This window comes from Diceros bicornis, chromosome 13 (genome assembly GCF_020826845.1).
Source record: "Diceros bicornis minor isolate mBicDic1 chromosome 13, mDicBic1.mat.cur, whole genome shotgun sequence".
NCBI classification, from domain to species: Eukaryota; Metazoa; Chordata; class Mammalia; order Perissodactyla; family Rhinocerotidae; genus Diceros; species Diceros bicornis.
The window spans coordinates 48,156,114-48,174,579 of NC_080752.1; the positions used below are offsets into that span (position 1 = coordinate 48,156,114).

General features: G+C 46.3%; 1 protein-coding gene across 2 annotated transcripts in view; it reads right to left on the reverse strand.

Moving 5' to 3' along the window:
- CSMD2 (CUB and Sushi multiple domains 2) overlaps nt 1-18,466 on the reverse strand; it is a 606,380-nt gene that overhangs the window by 137,642 nt on the left and 450,272 nt on the right. For both annotated transcript variants that reach the window (XM_058553610.1, XM_058553609.1), the window contains exons 26-29: nt 14,853-15,055; nt 9,360-9,551; nt 4,024-4,162; nt 95-282 (exon numbers count right to left, since the gene is read on the reverse strand). In XM_058553610.1, coding sequence (XP_058409593.1) covers nt 95-282; nt 4,024-4,162; nt 9,360-9,551; nt 14,853-15,055 — 722 coding nt within the window. The remainder of the gene's footprint in view (nt 1-94; nt 283-4,023; nt 4,163-9,359; nt 9,552-14,852; nt 15,056-18,466) is intronic.

The following is an 18,466-nucleotide window of genomic DNA, read 5'->3' on the forward strand; positions in this document are numbered from 1 at the left end:
CTAAACTACACTGTGTTCTGGCTTCTCCTCTGCCAGGTCTGGCTGGCCCCCCACTCAGTCATCTCTGCCACCAGGGCCCTTGCCTGTGCCTTACCTGTGTAATCAATGACGAAGCCAGCATTGCTCACCGATGCGTCACTGCGGAAGGCGAGGAAGAGGCTGTTGCTGCTGCTCTCAATGCGGCCTGGGAGCTGGGAGCCATAGAAACTTCCTATGAGAGGGCTGAGAGAGTTCCGTCCGTCGTAGATATGGAGGAAGTCATAGCCAGGCTCCAAGTTAAAGCTGAGGAACAAAAACACCCCGCCCCCATCCCGCTAAGGTCAAATAAAGGCTCATACTGAGGCTCAAGCAAAGGATGGGGCCTCCCAGGCAGCAAGCCCTCCACCCCACTGGTACCCAACCCCTGAGACTTGCTGGTGGGCAGGGAGAGGATGAAGCCCCAGTGACCTCCCAGGCCGGTGAGAAGACGGATAAGGTAGCCTCAGGGGCAGAGGAGCAGATTCCAGAGCCAGCGTCCAGAAAACTGGAGCTGAAAACCTAACACATTTCTTTTTTTTAAAAAAATATATTTTTATTGAAATATATTTGACATATAACATTGTGTAAATTTAAGGTGCACAACATGTTGATTGGAAACATTTATGTATTGTAGTATGATTGCCATTGTAGTGATAATTAGTACTTCTATCACGTCACATAATTATGATTTCTTTTTAGTGGTTGGAATAATTAAGAACTACTCTCTTAGCAAATTTGATGATTATAATACAATATTGTTGTCTATATTCACTATACTGTGCATAAAAGGGAAAATGAGTTACCACCTTCACACACTGAGTGGTCAGCCAGAGCAGGTCCAGGGCCCAGGTCTCTTACCTATCTCTAATGTTCTTTACACAGTGCTATTCTTCACCTCTTTTTCCAAGAGGGAAAGAGCCCCCCAGGGAGCCATTCCCAGGCAGGAAGGGGCCTGTTCCCACGGAGGACCCTAGCTTCATTCCTTTATCCCCGAGCCAGTTCTCAGCTCTCCTCAGGATCTGCGGCCACCCACTCCCGGCACCCACAGGTGTGCCTCTTTCTTAGCTATCTCGACCCTAGTGTTGGAAAAAATCCATTTTAAAAACTGCCTTAATTTAGCAAACTGAATATTAGAGTTCTTGAATGTAATTTATCCCACTGGAATGCCTCGAGTGAAAATGATGGAAAATTCCAAGGATTGGCAAGAACATGGAGCCCCTGGAGCTCTCATACCCTGCTGGGGAGTGTAAATTGGTTCAACCACTTGGGAAAACTGTTTCACAACATCTACTAATCTGAACTATGATGCAGTGATTCCACTCTTAGGTATATAGCCAACAAAGGCAACCCATACAATCAATTGTGCAAAGATGAAAACGACAGAATAAAAGTAAATGAGCTCACAAAGAACAGATTTCTGACACAAGCTCGTTCATAGCCCAGCCATGGGCTAGGAGACTCAGACACTCCATTTGGCTGGACTGAGAATGAAATGGTGGTTCTACCCTTAGCTAAGACATACGGCAGAGAGAAGGGGTCAGGACATCCCTAGGATGAAGGGGGTAGGGCTGGCAGAGAGACAGGAAGGGGGTCGGGAGGCATGGCGGATAGAGCCAGATATGCACTGGCCTCCCTCCTACACGGCACCCTCTCACACTGGTGTCAGCTGCAGGGTCACCCCACCATTGCTAGGTGGTATGGTCTTCTTGGCCCCATAATTCAGCTTTCACCCATCTGCTCTTTCAAAAGTCACCACGGAAGGGTTTTGGAGTGAGTCAGCGTGGGTCACAAATTATGGCTCCATCACTTCCTAACTGCCTTCCATCTGCCCTTGCCTTCCTTCCATCATCAGGTTTTATCCAAGCACCTTGATATGCCGGGCACTATGCCCAGGACACGGGGATATGTCAGACACCACCCCTTCTTCAAGATGGTGATGAAGCTGAAGGAAGTGACAGGTGTGAAGACAAGAATGCAAAGTCTACAGTCTGTACAGGCATATGGGAGCACAACATAAAGATCCTCTGGAAGGAGGAAATGCAGCTTTCATGGAGGCCAAGCTGGAGCCAAGTCTTGGGAGATGAAAAGACCCTCAGCAGTTGGACAAGGAAGGAAAAAGAAGTTTCTGTGAAGGGAGAAGCACAAAGTCACAAGGGCAAGAAATAGTCATGGAAGCGGCAAGTAGTTCAGTTTGGCTGGAGTTCAGAGGTTTGGATAGGGTGAGGCTAGGACTGGGTGGGAGGTGAATGGAGAGGTAGGTAGGGGCCAGATCTCTCGGAATGAAACTCAAAAGTTTGGACTTTAATTTATAGGAAAAAGGGAGTCATTATATGGCTTCAAAATAAAGGATCTATTTGTTTGTTCCTTTGTTTTTAAATCGAGGTATAATTTATACCATGAAACGATCAGCTCTGAAGTGTACCACTCTACCAGTTTTGACACATGCATATCAAGATCCAGAACGTTTCCACCATCCCCAAAAGTTCCCAGGTGCCCCTTCCCAATCAATCTTCCCCACCCCCAGAAGCTACCACTGAACTGATTTTTATCACCATAGATTAGTTTTGATTATCCTAAAATTTCATTTAAGTGGAATCATACATTATGTGCTCTTTTATGTCTGTCTTCTTTCGCTCAGCATGATCTTGTTAAGATTCATCCACGCTGCTGCGTGTGTCAGTAGTTCATTCCTTTTTATGGCTGAGGATTATATTATCATACATTAAAATGGAAAATGATGTGGTTATTTTAGCATTTTGTGTGACAAGATCACTCTGACAGCTAGCTGAAGAAGAGATTGGTATGGAAGGCAAGATGGGCAGAGGAACCAGTTAGGAGAGTACGGCAGTAATTTAGATGCGAGATAATAAGGGCTTCAACCAAGACAGTAGCTGGGAGGATGAAGAAGAAGGGGAAATATGAGGAGCATTAAGGCAGCAGAGGCTCCACGTCTGGTCAGTAACGGAAGAAGCAGTGAAGGTAGATGATGGTGCCACTTGGCAATGTTCAGAATAGAGGTCATCTGGGAGGAAAAGTAATAGGCTTAGTTTTGTATGTGTTGCATTTGAGTGCCTACAGGCACCAGACAGAGACATTCAAGCAGTTGGATATGGGAGCCTGAAACTCAGAAGAAAGGCTGAATGGGTGCAGAGGGGTCCCCAGTTTACAAGAGGAGAATGAAGGCTTCGGAGTGCACAAGCTTGTCCAGGAAGGAGATGTGGGCGAGAAGAGAAGAGGCCCATGGTAGAGCCTGGCAAAGGATGAGGAGCATGGAAAGGAAGTTGTGAAGTCACAGAAGAAGCTAGAGAACCAGAGGGGAGTAACTTCACAAAAACCAAGGGGAAAAGCAGGGTAAGGATGGAGGTGCTTCAAGATGGTGCAGTAGGATAAAACACGGAAAGTTCAATTTTGTTTGCCAACCAGGAGTTCGTTGGTGTCTTTCATCAGAAGAGTTGCCAGTGGAACTGTGGAGGCGGAAACCAGATTTCAGTGGTTTGAGAGCGAACAGGAGGTGAGGAAGGAGAGAAAAGCAGAGACAATTCTTTGGAGGAGCTTGTCTCTAAGAGGAATAAAGGAGACAGTGCAGGAGCGAGGTGGGGGGCACCTGAGAAAAACCTGAGCCTGTGCATATGTTGGGGAGTGTGGGGGAAGGAGCCAGGTGAGAACAGGAGGAGAAGACAGGGGGCAGGGGAAAAGAATCCAGCAAGGTCCTACTTTCTGAATCTCAACATCTTCAGAGGTAAAAAAAAAAAAAAAAAGGAAATAATAGCTACTTCATATATCACTATAAAGATTAAAGAAGGTCATATGGGTGAAACCACTGAGCTGGGCACATAGGGGACACTCAATTAATGCTAGTTTCTCTCCTTTTTTGGACTCTTTCACCTCCCATGAAATGGAGAACTCCACTCACAGCAGACCTGTGTGTACTCACCAAGACACCCAGGTCTGAAACCCCTGGCTGCTCTGAACCCTTCATCTCCCACCCGGGGGAAAGGTACATACGTGTTAAATACCAGGGCGATGACGTAGTCTGGTGAGACTGTCACTTTCCAGTCACACTCCTTGCCTGGCGGGTAGGGTTCTGGGTAATTTGGCGACAGGATGACTCCCGATGGTCCTGTCAGGTCTCCCCCGCAGGGAGCTGAGGAGAGAGGAAGATGAGGGTGAGACTGTCCCCTTCACCTGTCACACGGGTTCTGGTGAGCACAGCCGAGGAGGCGCTGAGTGTGATAGACCTCAGTTAAAACTTGGCTCTAGGGGCCAAGGGGAGGTTGGAGTGTAATGGGTGTGAGGTTTTACCTAGAAGTGATAGAAATGTTTTGGAACTAGATAGAAGAGGTGGTTGTATAACGTTGTGAATGTACCAAGTGCCACTGAATTGTTCATTTTTAAATGGTTAATTTTATGTTATGTTATATATGTTATATATATATGTTATTTTATGTTATGTTATATATGTTATATCACCTCAATCAATTATTAAACAACAAAAACAAAATACCTGACTCTGCCACTTCCTGGCTGCATGATCTTAGGGAATTTACTTAACTTCTCTGGACCTCAGTGTCCTTCCTCTACTGCAAAAGGAGATAATATCTCCTTCACGGGGTGGCTGTAAAGATTTTGGAGATGTCTGTTAAAGCATTTGGCATATAGTAAGTAGTCAATATATGGAAACATCACTCATCTTTTAGACATATGAAATGCCTGGTCTCCTTCCACTGCCTCACATCCCGTTTCCAGGCGAGCTCTGTGGGTATTTACCACAAGTTCCAGTGCACTCAACGTCAAGAGGAGTGGAAAACATAATCATGTTTAGCTGCCAAGCGCGGCTGGCCTCCTATGCTGCCAGTGGACTTGGCATCTGCCTGGGGCTGCAGATACCTTCCAGTTTTCCAAAAGGCCTTGTCCAAGAAAGCATGTTATGCCTCCATTGTATGGAGATATTACAAATCCCCAATTAGTCAATGGTGGTCCCCCTCCACTGAGATGACAGTCCCTTCCAGCAGGCAGGGAGGTGGAAGGTGGCCGGTGATACAGCCAGCTGCTCACCCAGAGCCCTCCTGGGCACTTCCCAGATCCTGAATCAGGCTCTCCTCCTAAATGGCTGGGTTACTGCACTATAGCGCGAGGGGGTGATACAGTGGAGCCTGGGAAGTGTACGGGGTCATTAACGGGAAAAGATGGCCGAGACTAGAAACATGGCTTGGTCTGAAAACCACAGGGCACGGTTGGCGGTTGGCAGTGGAGTAGGCAAATAGGAGCACAGAGAGCCGTTCAAGGAGACACTAGAAAATCTAAGACAGGACATGGAGGTGGGAGCCAAGAGTACATCCAAGACCAAAGTGGCTTGCCTGCTGCAGAGCTGAGCTTGACTGCCTCATGCTCTAGCTTTTACCTAGGGCGAGGCTTGAGGGGCTGGATCAACCCCCTGCAGGGGCTCTGTAAGAAATGCAAGGTCTTCAGACCAGGCCATAAAAGCCCTAACACGGCTGACATAAAATCTGAGCGGTCACGAGTAGTGTGTTGTTTTCTGTGGATAATGTCTCAAGCACCAATCTGAGTACCAGAACCATTCAAGTGGGCACCTATTAAGTGTCAGCTGTGACGGACAGCATTTTAGATACATCATCTCATTTATGTCTCATAACTCAATGAGCTATAGGTTATCCTTCCTGCCTTAGAAAGGAGGAAACTGAGGCTCGGAGAGGTTAAGTAACTCGCCCTGAGTCACTGAGACTTAAACCCACATCTGTCTGGTCCCAGAGTCCATCATTTTCCCATTCTTCTATACTACCTCCGAATCGTTGGCTGCAGTGGAGTAGAGAAGGAGTGTTCCTCCCTGCAGGACGGCAAGGGAGAAGGCCCAGTTGCAAGAGCTTCTACGAGCGAGGACAGTTCCTTGAGTCAGGTCTGCCTTGTATCTCGCTCACTTCTCCACTGAACCCTCTCTAGAAAAGATGGTTAGATGAACGGGACAGACTGGAGGCCTGGATGATTCGGAAAAAACCTTGAACTTAACAAAGCAAGACCACACCATCCAGTCCATGGATAGTGGCCCTATGCAGGCTGGCCTAGACACACAGTCTGACACAGCCAGCGAGAGTAGAAAGCCATGTCACGACGGCAGTCCCAGCTCCCTGGGGATATTCCCAAGAAGGCACAATGATGCCACCCTTCAGGCAAGGGCTGCCAGGGTCGAGCTTCCTTTGCTAGCTCAGGGGTCTCTTCCCTTAAGTTTGCCACAGACGGGGTGAGTCTGAGTGTTTCTGAAACCACCCGTTATCCTTTTGCTAACCCCCAAAGTGCTCTCAGTTTGTTTGGGTTCTAGGCGTCTGCTCTGGTACAGGTCCCTTCCAGATGGCTCCCTGGCATCAGACATTCAGGCATCTGTTTCCCACTCAGGACTCTGGCACAGGCTCCATCCCCCTCTGCCAGTAGTGCCTCAAGGCCCTGGCTGGACTCCTGGGCTGCACGACAGGAGCGCTCCTACTGTTCAGGGCTGGTTGATTGGCACAAAGGGGAAGGAAGTTCCTTTTTCCCCTTCTAGGCCTAGGCACTAGCCAGCAGGATAACCGAGTTATAGGAGACCAAATGAGGCCTTGGCAACATCCCAGCATAGCCCCATCCTAGCAGCGGGGACTCAGTGGGGGTTGAGAAGCCACGCTGGACCTAGAAGCCAAGTCTCACTTCTAATCCAGGGCTCTCGCCCTCATGCCCATGGTCATGCCCGTCCACTCCCTACTATGAGGTAGAGACAAAAGGTGGGCTCTTCCCCGCAGGCCTAGGCTTGAGTTTACAAACCACGGATGCCCAGATGGAAGTGGGAACAGGCTGCTGACCATCCCAGATGGCCAAGGAGTGGGCAGGCTGCATTGAGGGGCAAGAGTTGTGAAAAAGGCCATTGATTTTGAAGTTACACAGTCCTGGGTTCAAATTTTACCTCTGTCACCTACTGGCTGTGAGTTTGGGCAAGCTATCCCATCTCTCTGAGCCTCCATTTCCTCATCTATAAAATAAAAAAAAAGAGTAATGACGATAATGGCTTCTAATATATACTGTGTTTACTATGAACCAGGTACGGTTCTAAGTGCTTTATGGTAAAGCACTCAAAACAACCCTGTGAGGTAGGTACTATTATTTTCCCTATTTTAAGGGTAAGGAAAATGAGGCATAGAGACATTAAATAATGTGTCTAACGCCACACAGCTTGTGGTGAAGCCTGACTTGAACCCAGGTAGTTGGAGTTCAGAACCCGAGCGCTAAGCTTACCATGTGATTTCATTTGCGATAATATAGCTACAATGTCTAGCCCCGTGGTTATCATGGGGATTTGGCTCAACAAATATGTGTTTTCTTCCTTTGCTTCCTCCCCATAATGAAGGGACATCAAGGCCAGCCAGACCGGTCATGGCAGACTGCCAAGGGAGCTGAAATTAGGGGCTTGTCACTGGGATTTCCAGACGGTTTGAGAGAAGAGGCAAAGACATTCATTTTGTTGCCCGAGGAGCATTTTCCCAAGCTAAGTGCAGAAGAATGGGTAATGAAAGCCGAATTAACCTCCGCCCTGCTCGCCGCACAGTTACTGCTCTCCCCAGCTGAACACAGTGCAGCCCTCCTTCCCCACCTGGGAGTCTTGTCTCAGGACCTGCTTTTCTGTGAGCTAAGCTAAGGAATCACTGCCTTAGAGAACGCTGGGTTTGGAAGGGGCTCAGAGGTCATCTCATTCCCTTCCAGGCCTCACCAGAATTCCCTTGACCAGACGGAATTCTGGTTCAGGGAAGAGAAGTGAGTCCAAAACCTTGAAAGAAGGAAACAAAGAAGGGAAGGAAGGAATGAGAGAAATCAGTATTTCTTGAGATGAGGGTTATTTGTGTCCTCACCCCACGATGCATGAGGGAGGTATATTTACTGTCAGTCTACAGATGAGGCAACTGAGGCTCAGAGAGGCGAAGCAACTTTCCCAAGGCCGCGGAACTAGTAAACGGCAGAGCCAGGGCCTAAACCTGGATCTGCACACCTCCATATCCCAGGCTCTTTCCCACATATCCACCACGTTGTTGAGAACTCAGCTGGTTCTGGAGCCCAGGTCTCAACTTCCTGCCCGCTGTACATTCACCACGCTCCTGTCACGCACACCCAGGTGACCCTAATTACCTCTGAGAGACAGGATCTAGTGTCTCACCTTCAGTGCCAGGCCTCAGAGCATGACAACAAAGGCCAGTCCTCAGAGGCCTGGACAGCGCCTCGCACAGAGCCTGTGTGGAGAGGTGCGGGGTGGCCGGGGTGGACGCTGAGGGGTATGTCTCGGGGAGTCCCTGGGGCCCCCTCCAGCACAGGGGTCAGTGTGGGAGGCGGGAAAATGACAGGCTTTGCATTCAGACTGATGTGGGTGTGAATCTTGGCTTTGCCATAACCTAGCTCTGGATTTGGGGCAAGATACCCAAATCTGTCTAAGTTTCAGTTTCCTCCACTGTAAAGTTAGGGAGTGGTGCTCGCTTGAGAGAGCCGTAGGGCAGTTAAAGGAGGCTGTGTGAGTGTCCAGCATGGGGCTGGCACACAGTGAGGATTCGATGATGACTCGTTCTCTTCTAACACCATCGCCAATGTGGGAGAGACATGCACTCAGTATTTTGCCTGAGAACATCAGTCGCGTGGCAGTGAGCACCTGGAATGCTCGTTTCTACCTATTTCTCTTTCTCCTGTCCTCCTCTCCCTTCAAGTTCTCCCCTCCTCCCCTCCTCAAGTAGCTAAGGAGCAGGATTATTCAGGCCCAACCCTTACAAGCTACATGACCTTGGATGTGTCAGAGCCTCTATTTCTTCATCTGTCAATGGGGAGATTTTAAGACTAAGGACAGATCTAAGGAACCAACACTCAGGTAACCAATAATTTCCTTGAGAAGACGGAGAACAAGTTTCCTTCCTTTACACCCCGAGCCTGCGGGTGCCCTTCTAGTGCTTCAGGAAATAGAAGGGTCATTTTGAAACCAACTGACCCCGACTACTCAAGGTGGCCCATCTGTCCCCTTCCAACCTATACAGGCTGGGCCAGGGAGAAAAGGGACAGACACGCCTGGCTTAGAAGTCTTTGGGACCATTTTGGAGAGTGAAGAATTTGTAGTGTGTAGAGTGTGAGCTGTGCGGATGAATGTGAGTGTGTGTGTGCACATATGCATGCAAACAGGGTAAACTCTGGGTTTTCTGCTACTGTTGTGTTCCGATTCTCCTGGCCAGGCTCAAGACGCAGGTGCTGCTTATGCGTGAGTGTGGCAGGTGGGTCTGGAGCACACGAGTGCAGGACCAGAGGGCAGGGTTCATCCGGCAGCTGCTTTGTACCCATGCACGTTGGCGGGCTGGGCTGCCAGAAGAATCTGTTCTCGATCTTCACACAGCTGATCTCTGCACTTCCCTGCAGCACATAGCCAGGGTCACACTGGAACACCGTGGAGTCGCCGGCTTCCCAACTGTCGCCACTCCGGCTCCCATTCTGTGGGACCCCGGGGTCATTGCAGGACGTCGCTGTGGACACTAGGACAAGAAAACAGAAGAGGGAGTGGGGTTGCCTAGGTGTCTGACAGATAATGAGGCTCCCGGCTCATCACCTCAGTGACATCACGGCTTCCATCACCAGTGGGACTGCCATGATCTCCATCACCTCCCACCAGTGTCATCAGCTGCAGCAACAGTGCCACCATCTCCGTTCTCAGCCCCATTACTGTCACTACCTCCACCACACTTGTGACCACCACCCATTCTTCCAATACCTCCACCATCACCATCATCCACCTGTCATGAGATACTATGAGTTAAGCGTGATTGTTCTGCTATGATGACAGAATTGAGCTCAGTTGGATTTAACAATATAAGCTTTGTTACATGGATAAGCTTTGCAATTTTGTAAATGTAGCTAACGTGACCAGTATGAGGGAGTGACGAGATAATTAAGTCTAAACTCCACATATTCAGTCAGAAGTGCCTGCAAAGGAGTTGGAGGGGGCCTGCCTGAACGCAGAGCAGTGGTTGTAAAGTTGCAGGGAGCTACTGAGCTATGCATGTTCTCTCTTGCATGGCAAACACACAATCACCCGTCGGACTGAAACCACGTTCAAAAAATCAGATGTTTGTAGCAAGCGGCAAAGTAGAGTTCAAAACAAACATAAGTAGCCAAGATGTATTAAAAATTTTAAAAGGTCAAGAATTTGGGAGATGTTTGTAGTCTAACACCTAAACTAGTGTAATACAGAGCAGATATTTTAAAAATGAACACTAAATGAATGATGGAAGGAAGGAATAAATGAATAAAAGAACCGGTGAGTGAATGAGGGAATGAATGCAGCATGAGAAAACGCACCGAAGGACACAGTATATGAGAAAGTCTCGAGAAAGGATTCTGAGGCAGCTGCAACAGCCTCCACAGCCTCCATGGCGCCCACCCATGTCATCGCTCAGACTGTGGTCGGCAGGACCCAGGGATGGGAGGTTCTGGAGACCACAGGATCAATAACGTTCACTGGCTTGGAGGGTCGGTTTTTCTCAAAAATTTTGGGAAAAAATAACTTTACACTAAAAGAAATGAATTTATTATGGAGTAGAATATAAAATTCACATTAGTTCTTAAGCAAAAACATGACGCCTCAAAGAGATTTTATGCTTCTTACACCCTCCAGATCTCCTGGGGATAGGCATCCACTCTCCTCTGCTATAAGAAGGACTTTGGTGGAAAAGTTTGAGAAGCCGCAGCCGAGGGCAACTGTACACACTAATATCACTAATTATAAGATGTAGGATTGTGTGGATGAATCTGAAGTTATAGTATGTAATACCTTATACCCAGTAACATCTAAGACAGTGTGCGGCAAACTAGAGCCCACAGCCAAGTCTGGCTCTATGTCTGCCCTTGTAAATAAAGTTTTATTGGAACACAGGCAGGCTCATTTGTTTACATATTGTCTACAGCTGCTTTCGTGCTCTGACAGCAGAGTTGAGTTGTGATGACAGAGATCATATGGCCCATGAAGCTAAAATATTTACAATCTGATTTTTTACAGAAAAAGTTTGCCGACTCCTGTATGTGGTATCCTATCTTAAGCCCTCCTCTTTTGAGATCACATTTTAAAACGTATCCTTTGCTTTGACCCAACTTTAGTCATTAACACCATCAATGATCTGCTACCACCATGCTCCAGCCACATGTGTAAAATCTTCTTCAACACAGCAAGCTCATCCCCCCCAGGGCCTTCGCACCTGCTGGTCCTTCTGTCTAGAATGATCTTGCCACAGACCTTCCTATGCCAGCTCCATCTTATCCTTCAGTTTTCAGCTCCAATATCACCCCCTCAGACAAGCCTCTTTGATCACCTTCTGAGTTCATCCCTTAACCCCCTTCCGTCAATTTTGTCACATTATCTCTTTTTGTTCTCTTCATAGCACAATCTGTAATAATCTCACTAATTCATTTGTTTCCCTCTTTCTTATATATCATTTGTTCATCTCTCCCAGAACAGAGACATTGGCTGTTTTATTTCCAACTGTATCCCCAGGGCCTAGAACAGTACCCAGCACACGGTAGTGCTCAGCAAATATTTGTTGAGTGCATAAATAAATGAACAAATCATCACCATCTGACACTTGCTGAATTTATTTATAAAGTCAAATAAGAATCAATCTTTTTCCTTCCCAATTAAAAACAGACTCAGCTTTCATCTCTAGCTTTACAGGGCACTGTACACATGTAAATGATTGTCCAGAAGACAAACAGCTCACCGTTCTGACCGTGCTCAGGAAGATTACTTATACGGGAGGACACAGAGTGCAGTGATGAAGAGCCTAGGTCTGGGAATCGTTCACAGGGGTTCTGATCCAGGCTCTGCTACTTATTAACTAGATGACCAGAAACGTCACTGGGCCTCGGAGCCCACGTCTGCAACATGGATTAATAATGGTGCCCGTACCTTAAGGTTTCTGTGAAAATTATAGGAGATGATGTAGTAGAGAGCTTAGCATGGTGCCAGGTCAATAGATGGCAGTGGTTATGCCTCCCTCTCCTTCAATGCTCCCCCTCACCTGTTTTTGTTCTCACTTTCTCTCTTTAATGCTCCTGAATATGAGCTGCTTGGCAAAGCCCTGGGGAAAGGCTGGATCCACGTGGTGCAGACAGGATGTTAGATGTTACACAGTCATGTTTACTTAATAAAGCCAAGCCTGCACTAATCGTCCCTGGCATTTCTGTACAATCCTCTGTCAAACACACACTATAAAGTTAACATGGGGTAAGCCATTCTCGCCTCCCTAGAGTAGTCCTGGTATTTGCTAACCGATGACAGCAACAGGGAAGGTGACCTTTCCCGAACCTTGGTTACGCCCAGAACTCTGGGCCAGGTTGTCATGGCCTTCCTGGAGCCCAGGTTAGGTAGCTTTGCCCACTCTCCTCTCCAGGGACCTAAGCAATGCTCAGGGCAGCTGGCCCAAGGAAACCCTTGGGTTAGAGAAAACCATCCATTCATTTGTTCATGACTTCGTGTGCCCATTTGTTCAGTAAGCACTGCCTGAGCACCTGCTGCATGCATACCCTGTGGAGGAGTCTGATTGGCATGATGTGGCCCTGACCCTCTAAGAGCTTTCTGTGGGATGGCAAGCAGATGGCCAGCTCCAAGACAGGGCAGAGTGTCTGGAACTGACAATGTGCTGAAGAAGCAGAAGTAAGGTGCTGGGGGTGCTATCGGCGACAGCAATTTGTTCTGAATGGGAAAATTAGGAAGAAGTGGTGTCTGAGACGAACCTTGAAGGATGAACAGTACTTCCATGGGATGAGCAATGCATGAGAAAGCAGCCGAAGCTGCTGGGTAAAGGCGTGGCTTGTGAGAGCGCCCAGGGACTCTGTCCCACATGGCTATACTGAGGACGCAGTGGAGGTCAGATAATGCAAATCCATGGGAGAGTTTGTCAGTATAATTATGGACTTTTTTTTTTTTTTAAAGCCATTCCAATTAGCTTGGGCACAGTCAGAGAAAATACTTGTCTGGTTTAATTATTCATAATACTCCTTTCCCCAGAGAGTGGACTGAGCCGTCTCTTTAGCATCCTATCCTCCTTACTGCTGGGAGAGCCTTCAACTGCTTATCCCAGCAATTTCCAAAGTGTGTTCCATAAAACGCTAGTCTCTTGAGATGGCCTAGAAAAAAGTCATCCATGGCCAAATATGTTTAGGAATTGTGACCTACCAGACACCTTCTGAATCATCTGCATTAGCAGACCAAAAGTTCTCAGAGGTCCCAAACTTCAAATAACTTCTTTAGGTCTGCTTCAGTCTAAGCACTTTCTCAACATTTCTTGATCATGCACACTTCTTTTTCCTGCAATACCAACTAATAGTCCATGGAACCCCAGGGAACAGACGCTGGGAAATGCTTATCTAAAATGACTCCCTTGTTGCCCCACGGGAGGACTCGAATCTTAGACGAGTTCAGCGTTACTCTGTGGTCCCCAGGGACTCTCTCCCTGGGTGAACGGGTGCCAGGATTTCAATTAAGAAGACTCCCAGTGAAACTGGCATGGAGCTATTCCTTGCTAGGCTGGAAGCCTGCATGAGTGTTAAGCTGGCAAGTTAATGAGTATAAAGGAACATGATCCTGGAGACCCTCATCTGCCCCATGCACTGCTAAATGTTCACCTTCCTTGAGAAGACAATTGCATAAAAGAGCTAGAAGTAGGGTTTGTAACTCCATTACAGCCTCACTGACGCCACAGATATACCCAACACCCTTAGCTGATATGACTGGGTTAGAATGTGGGCAAAGCCACGGCACAGGTGCCACACAGGCTTGCTCTGGAGTCACCATGGAAACTCCCCTCACACACACACACAGTGGAGTAAGGAGATGATAATGAAGACAGCTGCTGTATAATAAACACGAGCATAAACCGAGGCAGAGTCACTTGTGCAGGGAGGTGAGTGATGGAATAGGCACTTCAGAGGAGAGGAGATGATGAGATGATGCATCACAGGGAGAGGCAGGACCAATCAGAGAAATTATCTAATATTGGGACTTGAATGTTTGAGCGTTGCCCATTTTTGGCAGCTCTTTGTCATGCTCCTCCATAATTGGCTACTGTGGTACATAATTAACTGAATTTAGATTACTCATGTTTGGCTTCCAGTCCTTACTGAGACCTGCACTAAACTAAGAACCAGAGCGCGTGGCATGTCAGATCAGCTCTTCCATAACTGCATCCCAACCCCTGCCAACTGGGACCTCCCCCGCCTCCCTCCACGCTCTCCCTGTCTCAGCCACCATGGACAACTGTCCACTTCCGGAACCTGTTATCCTGCCCCTGCACTTGTCCACGTGTTCTTTGCACCTAGGATGCCCTTTTCTCTCTCTTTCATCTAATAAAGATCCACAAATCCTCCAAAGTCCAACCCAGTGGCAACTCCAGCTCCATGTTATAGTTGACTACTCCCTCCTTGCAACACTATCTTTTCTTATGTAGCTTCTACTCATCCTTCAGGTCTGAGCATGGGCATTATCTTTTCTGGAACATGTTTCCTGATGTTCCAAGGTGACTACTATAGTTTATATTTCTCCCTCCAGATACTTATTGATTTGTATGTAAGTGTCTATTAACCTGTCTGTCTTCTCCCTGGAGTAAGCTCAGCACGGATATTTGAACAAGTGCTAACCATGTACCAGGCACATAGCAGACGCTCAATAACTCTCTTTACATGAGTGGAGAGATGGAGGAAAGCAGGGACTCGAGGGAGGAGGAGGGGAGGCTGATGTGGTGCAGCAGGACAAATGGAGAGGGGGCTGGCAGAGGGTGAGCACAGACCTGAGAACTGAATGGCAAACCCCTGCTTGCTGGTGAAGAAGTCGGTGCTGAACTGCAGAACGACTGAGTTGAAGGTGCTGTGCAGGTCCTTGGGCAGGGCCGGGCCGCTGAGCTCCTTCAGCAGAACCCCGCTCTCCACAGGCCCGTCCCAGATGCGCAGCACATCGTGGACCTCCTCCGTGTCGAACACCAGGAAGTGGAGCCTGAAAGGAGAGAAGAGGCAGGCAGTCACACTGGGCTCAGCCCCTTCTTTCCAGGGGCTTCCAGTCAGGGAAGGTCATAAACCTAAGAAAGACTTTCAAGAAGGAAGAGAAGGCAGAGTCCGGCAGCATCCTCATGATTCCCATCCAGCCTGCTTCTCCGCTGGGGTCACTAACAATGGGGACAAGGCTGAGGAGGACTAGATTTTGTGCATCTCATTTATTATTATGAGCTTCATGTTGCCACTGTCAAACCTCACCTGTCTCCTCAACTCTATACAACAGTCCTCAGACCTCACTCCTGAGTCCATATCCATATCATTCTAAACTGAGAGGTGGATAGTGACAAGGCAAGGTCTGGGTTAGACAAAGGATATAAGTGAAAAACAAATACTCAATCAAAATGCCAGCAAGATCTTTTGTGGACACCGGCAAATATGGAGAGGCATAAGATCCAGAATAGCCAACACAATACTGAAGAACAAAATTGGAGGACTGACACTACCCAATGTCAAGACTTACTATAAAGTTACAATAATCAAAACAGTGTGGTATTGGTGAAATAATAGACAAATAGATCAATGGAACAGAATAGAGAGCCCAGAAATAGACCCACATAAAGAGTCAACTGATCTTGGACAAAGGAGCAAAAGCAATACAGTGGAACAAAGACAGTCTTTTCAACAAATGGTATTGGAACAACTGGATGTCCACATGCAAAAAATGAATCAAAAAATGAATCTAGACATAGACTTTACACCCTTCAGAAAAAAGAACTCAAAATGGATCGCAGACCTTAATATAAACATGAAACTATAAAACTCCTAGAAGATAACATAGAAAATCTAGATGACCTTGGGTATGGTGATGACTTATTAGGTACAACATCAAAGGCATGATCCATGAAAAAAACAACTGGTAAGCGGGACTTCATTATAACTGAAAATTTCTGCTCTGCAAAAGACAATATTAAGAGAATGAGCAGACAAGCCACAGACTGGGAGAAAATATTTGCAAAAGACACATCTGATAAAGGACTGTTATCCAAAACATACGAATAATTCTTAAAACTCAACAATAAGGAAACAAATAACCTGATGAAAAAATGGGCTAAAGACCTTTCCAGACATCTCACCAAAAAAGATATATAGATGGCAAATAAGCACAGGAAAAGATGCTCCACATCATATGTCATCAGGGAAATGCAAATGAAAAGCAGCAATGAGACACCACTACACACTATTAGAAAGGCCAAAACCCGGAACACTGAAAACATCAAATGCTGATGAGGACGTGGAGCAACAGGAACTCACATCTATTGTTGGTGGAAATGCAACATGGTACAACCACTTTGGAAGACAGTTCGGCAGTTTCTTACAAAACTAAACATACTCTTACCATATGACCCAGCAATCATGCTCCTTGTATTTACCTAAAGGAGTTAGGTATTTCCAGAGTTATTTCCAGAAAAAAACCTGCACACACATATTTATAGCAGCTTTATCCATAATTGCCCAAACTTGGAAGCAACCAAGAGATCCTTCAGTAAGTGAACGGATAAATAGACTGTGGTGCATCCAGACAATGGAATATTATTCAGCACTAACAAGAAATGAGCTATGTAGCCATGAAAAGACATGGAGGAACCTTAAATGCATATTATTAAGTGAAAGAAGTCCTTCTGAAAAGGCTTCACACTATATGATTCCAACTATATGACATCCTGGAAAAGGTAAAACTATAGAGACAGTCAAAAGATCAGTGGTTGCCAGGGGCTGGGAGTGGGGTGGGAGGGATGAATAGGTGGAGCACAAAGGATTTTTAGGGTAGTGGAAATACCCTATATGATACCATAATGGTGGATACATGTCATTATACATTTCTCCAAACCCATAGAATGTACAACACCAAGAGTGAATGCTAATGTAAACTATGGACTTTGGGGGATTATGATGTGTCAGTGTAGGTTCATCAGTTGTAACAAATGTCCCAATCTAGTGGAGGATGTTGATAATGGGGGAGGCTGTGCATGTGTGGGAGCAGGGGGTATATGGGAAATCTCTGTACCTTCCCCTCAATTTTGCTGTGAACCTAAATCTGCTCTAAAAAGCTGTCTTAAAAAAGGGGTGTAAGGCCAGGGGTTGCTGTGGGGTCTCTGAGAAGCTGGCCCAGATGCAGTGGGGGCTGGGCTGAGCCTATACCTCTGTTTCCCAGAGCAGAACTCGGGATATTAGCTACACACAGGCTTGGTTTAGACAATCCCTGCAAACCTTAGGGGGCCAGGCAAGGGTCTCCATGTGTGGGGTGCTTGCAGGCCTGGACAGAGCTCTCAGAGCAAAGGAGCCCAGTAGGAAACCGAATTCTTCCAAGACAGAAAGATTCTGGCTGCCAAAGCTGCTTTGCCTACAAGACTCTCTCTCTCTTCTAATCAATTTTTCATTTTGGAAGAATTTTAGACTTACAGAAAAGCTGCAAAGATAATGCAGAGAATACCCACAGACCCCTCACCGTTTCTCCCATTGTTAACATCTTACGCTTCCCTCGTACATTTGTCACAACTAGGAAACCAACATCAGTACATTACTATGAACTCGACTCCAAACTTTATTTGAATTTCCCCAGTTTTTCCACGGATGTTCTTTTTCTGTTCCAGGATCCAAGTCATTTATCACTCTCTCTTTGTAAAAATACCTTTTTAAATTGTAAAAATAAGACATGTTTGAGGCAGAAGAAGGCAAACAATATACAGATGTACTGAATTTTTAAAAAGTCTCTTTCTCACACAACCAATCTGTTCTCCAGAGCTTTTCACTAGATATTAGGTTTGGTGCATATCCTTCCAGACTTTTCTCCGATGTGCACACACACATCTTTTCTCCCCAAATGGGACTATATTTTACATAGTTTTATGTAACTTTCTTCACTTAGTACTGTATTATGGACATATATATCTACTTCATTTTTTTCCTGCAGAAATGGACATTGTTATATTTCACTATTTCACACAAGACTGCAAGGGACACTCCCATCTTTATGTAGCTTTGCACTTTGCTGTTAATATTTCAGTTGACTTGTATGAATAATTTTGGGGGGGTGGGCATATATATTAAAATTTTTGATAAATGCCACTAAATCATTCTCTTAAGTGATTGTGTCAATTCACATTCCCACTAAACTGTATTTATGTGACTCTTCTCTCTAAACTTCACCTCATTGACATCAGATATTACAATGTTGTAAATATATTCTACATTAAAATAGTTGCTCATCTGCTAAACCAAAATGGAATCTCATTGGTGTTTTAAGATTAGATAATTTAGTAAGGTTGCATATATTTATTGGCCATTTGTATATCTTCATATCCTTTATCCATCTTAATTGAGTTGTCTTTTTAAATTCTATCTATATATTATG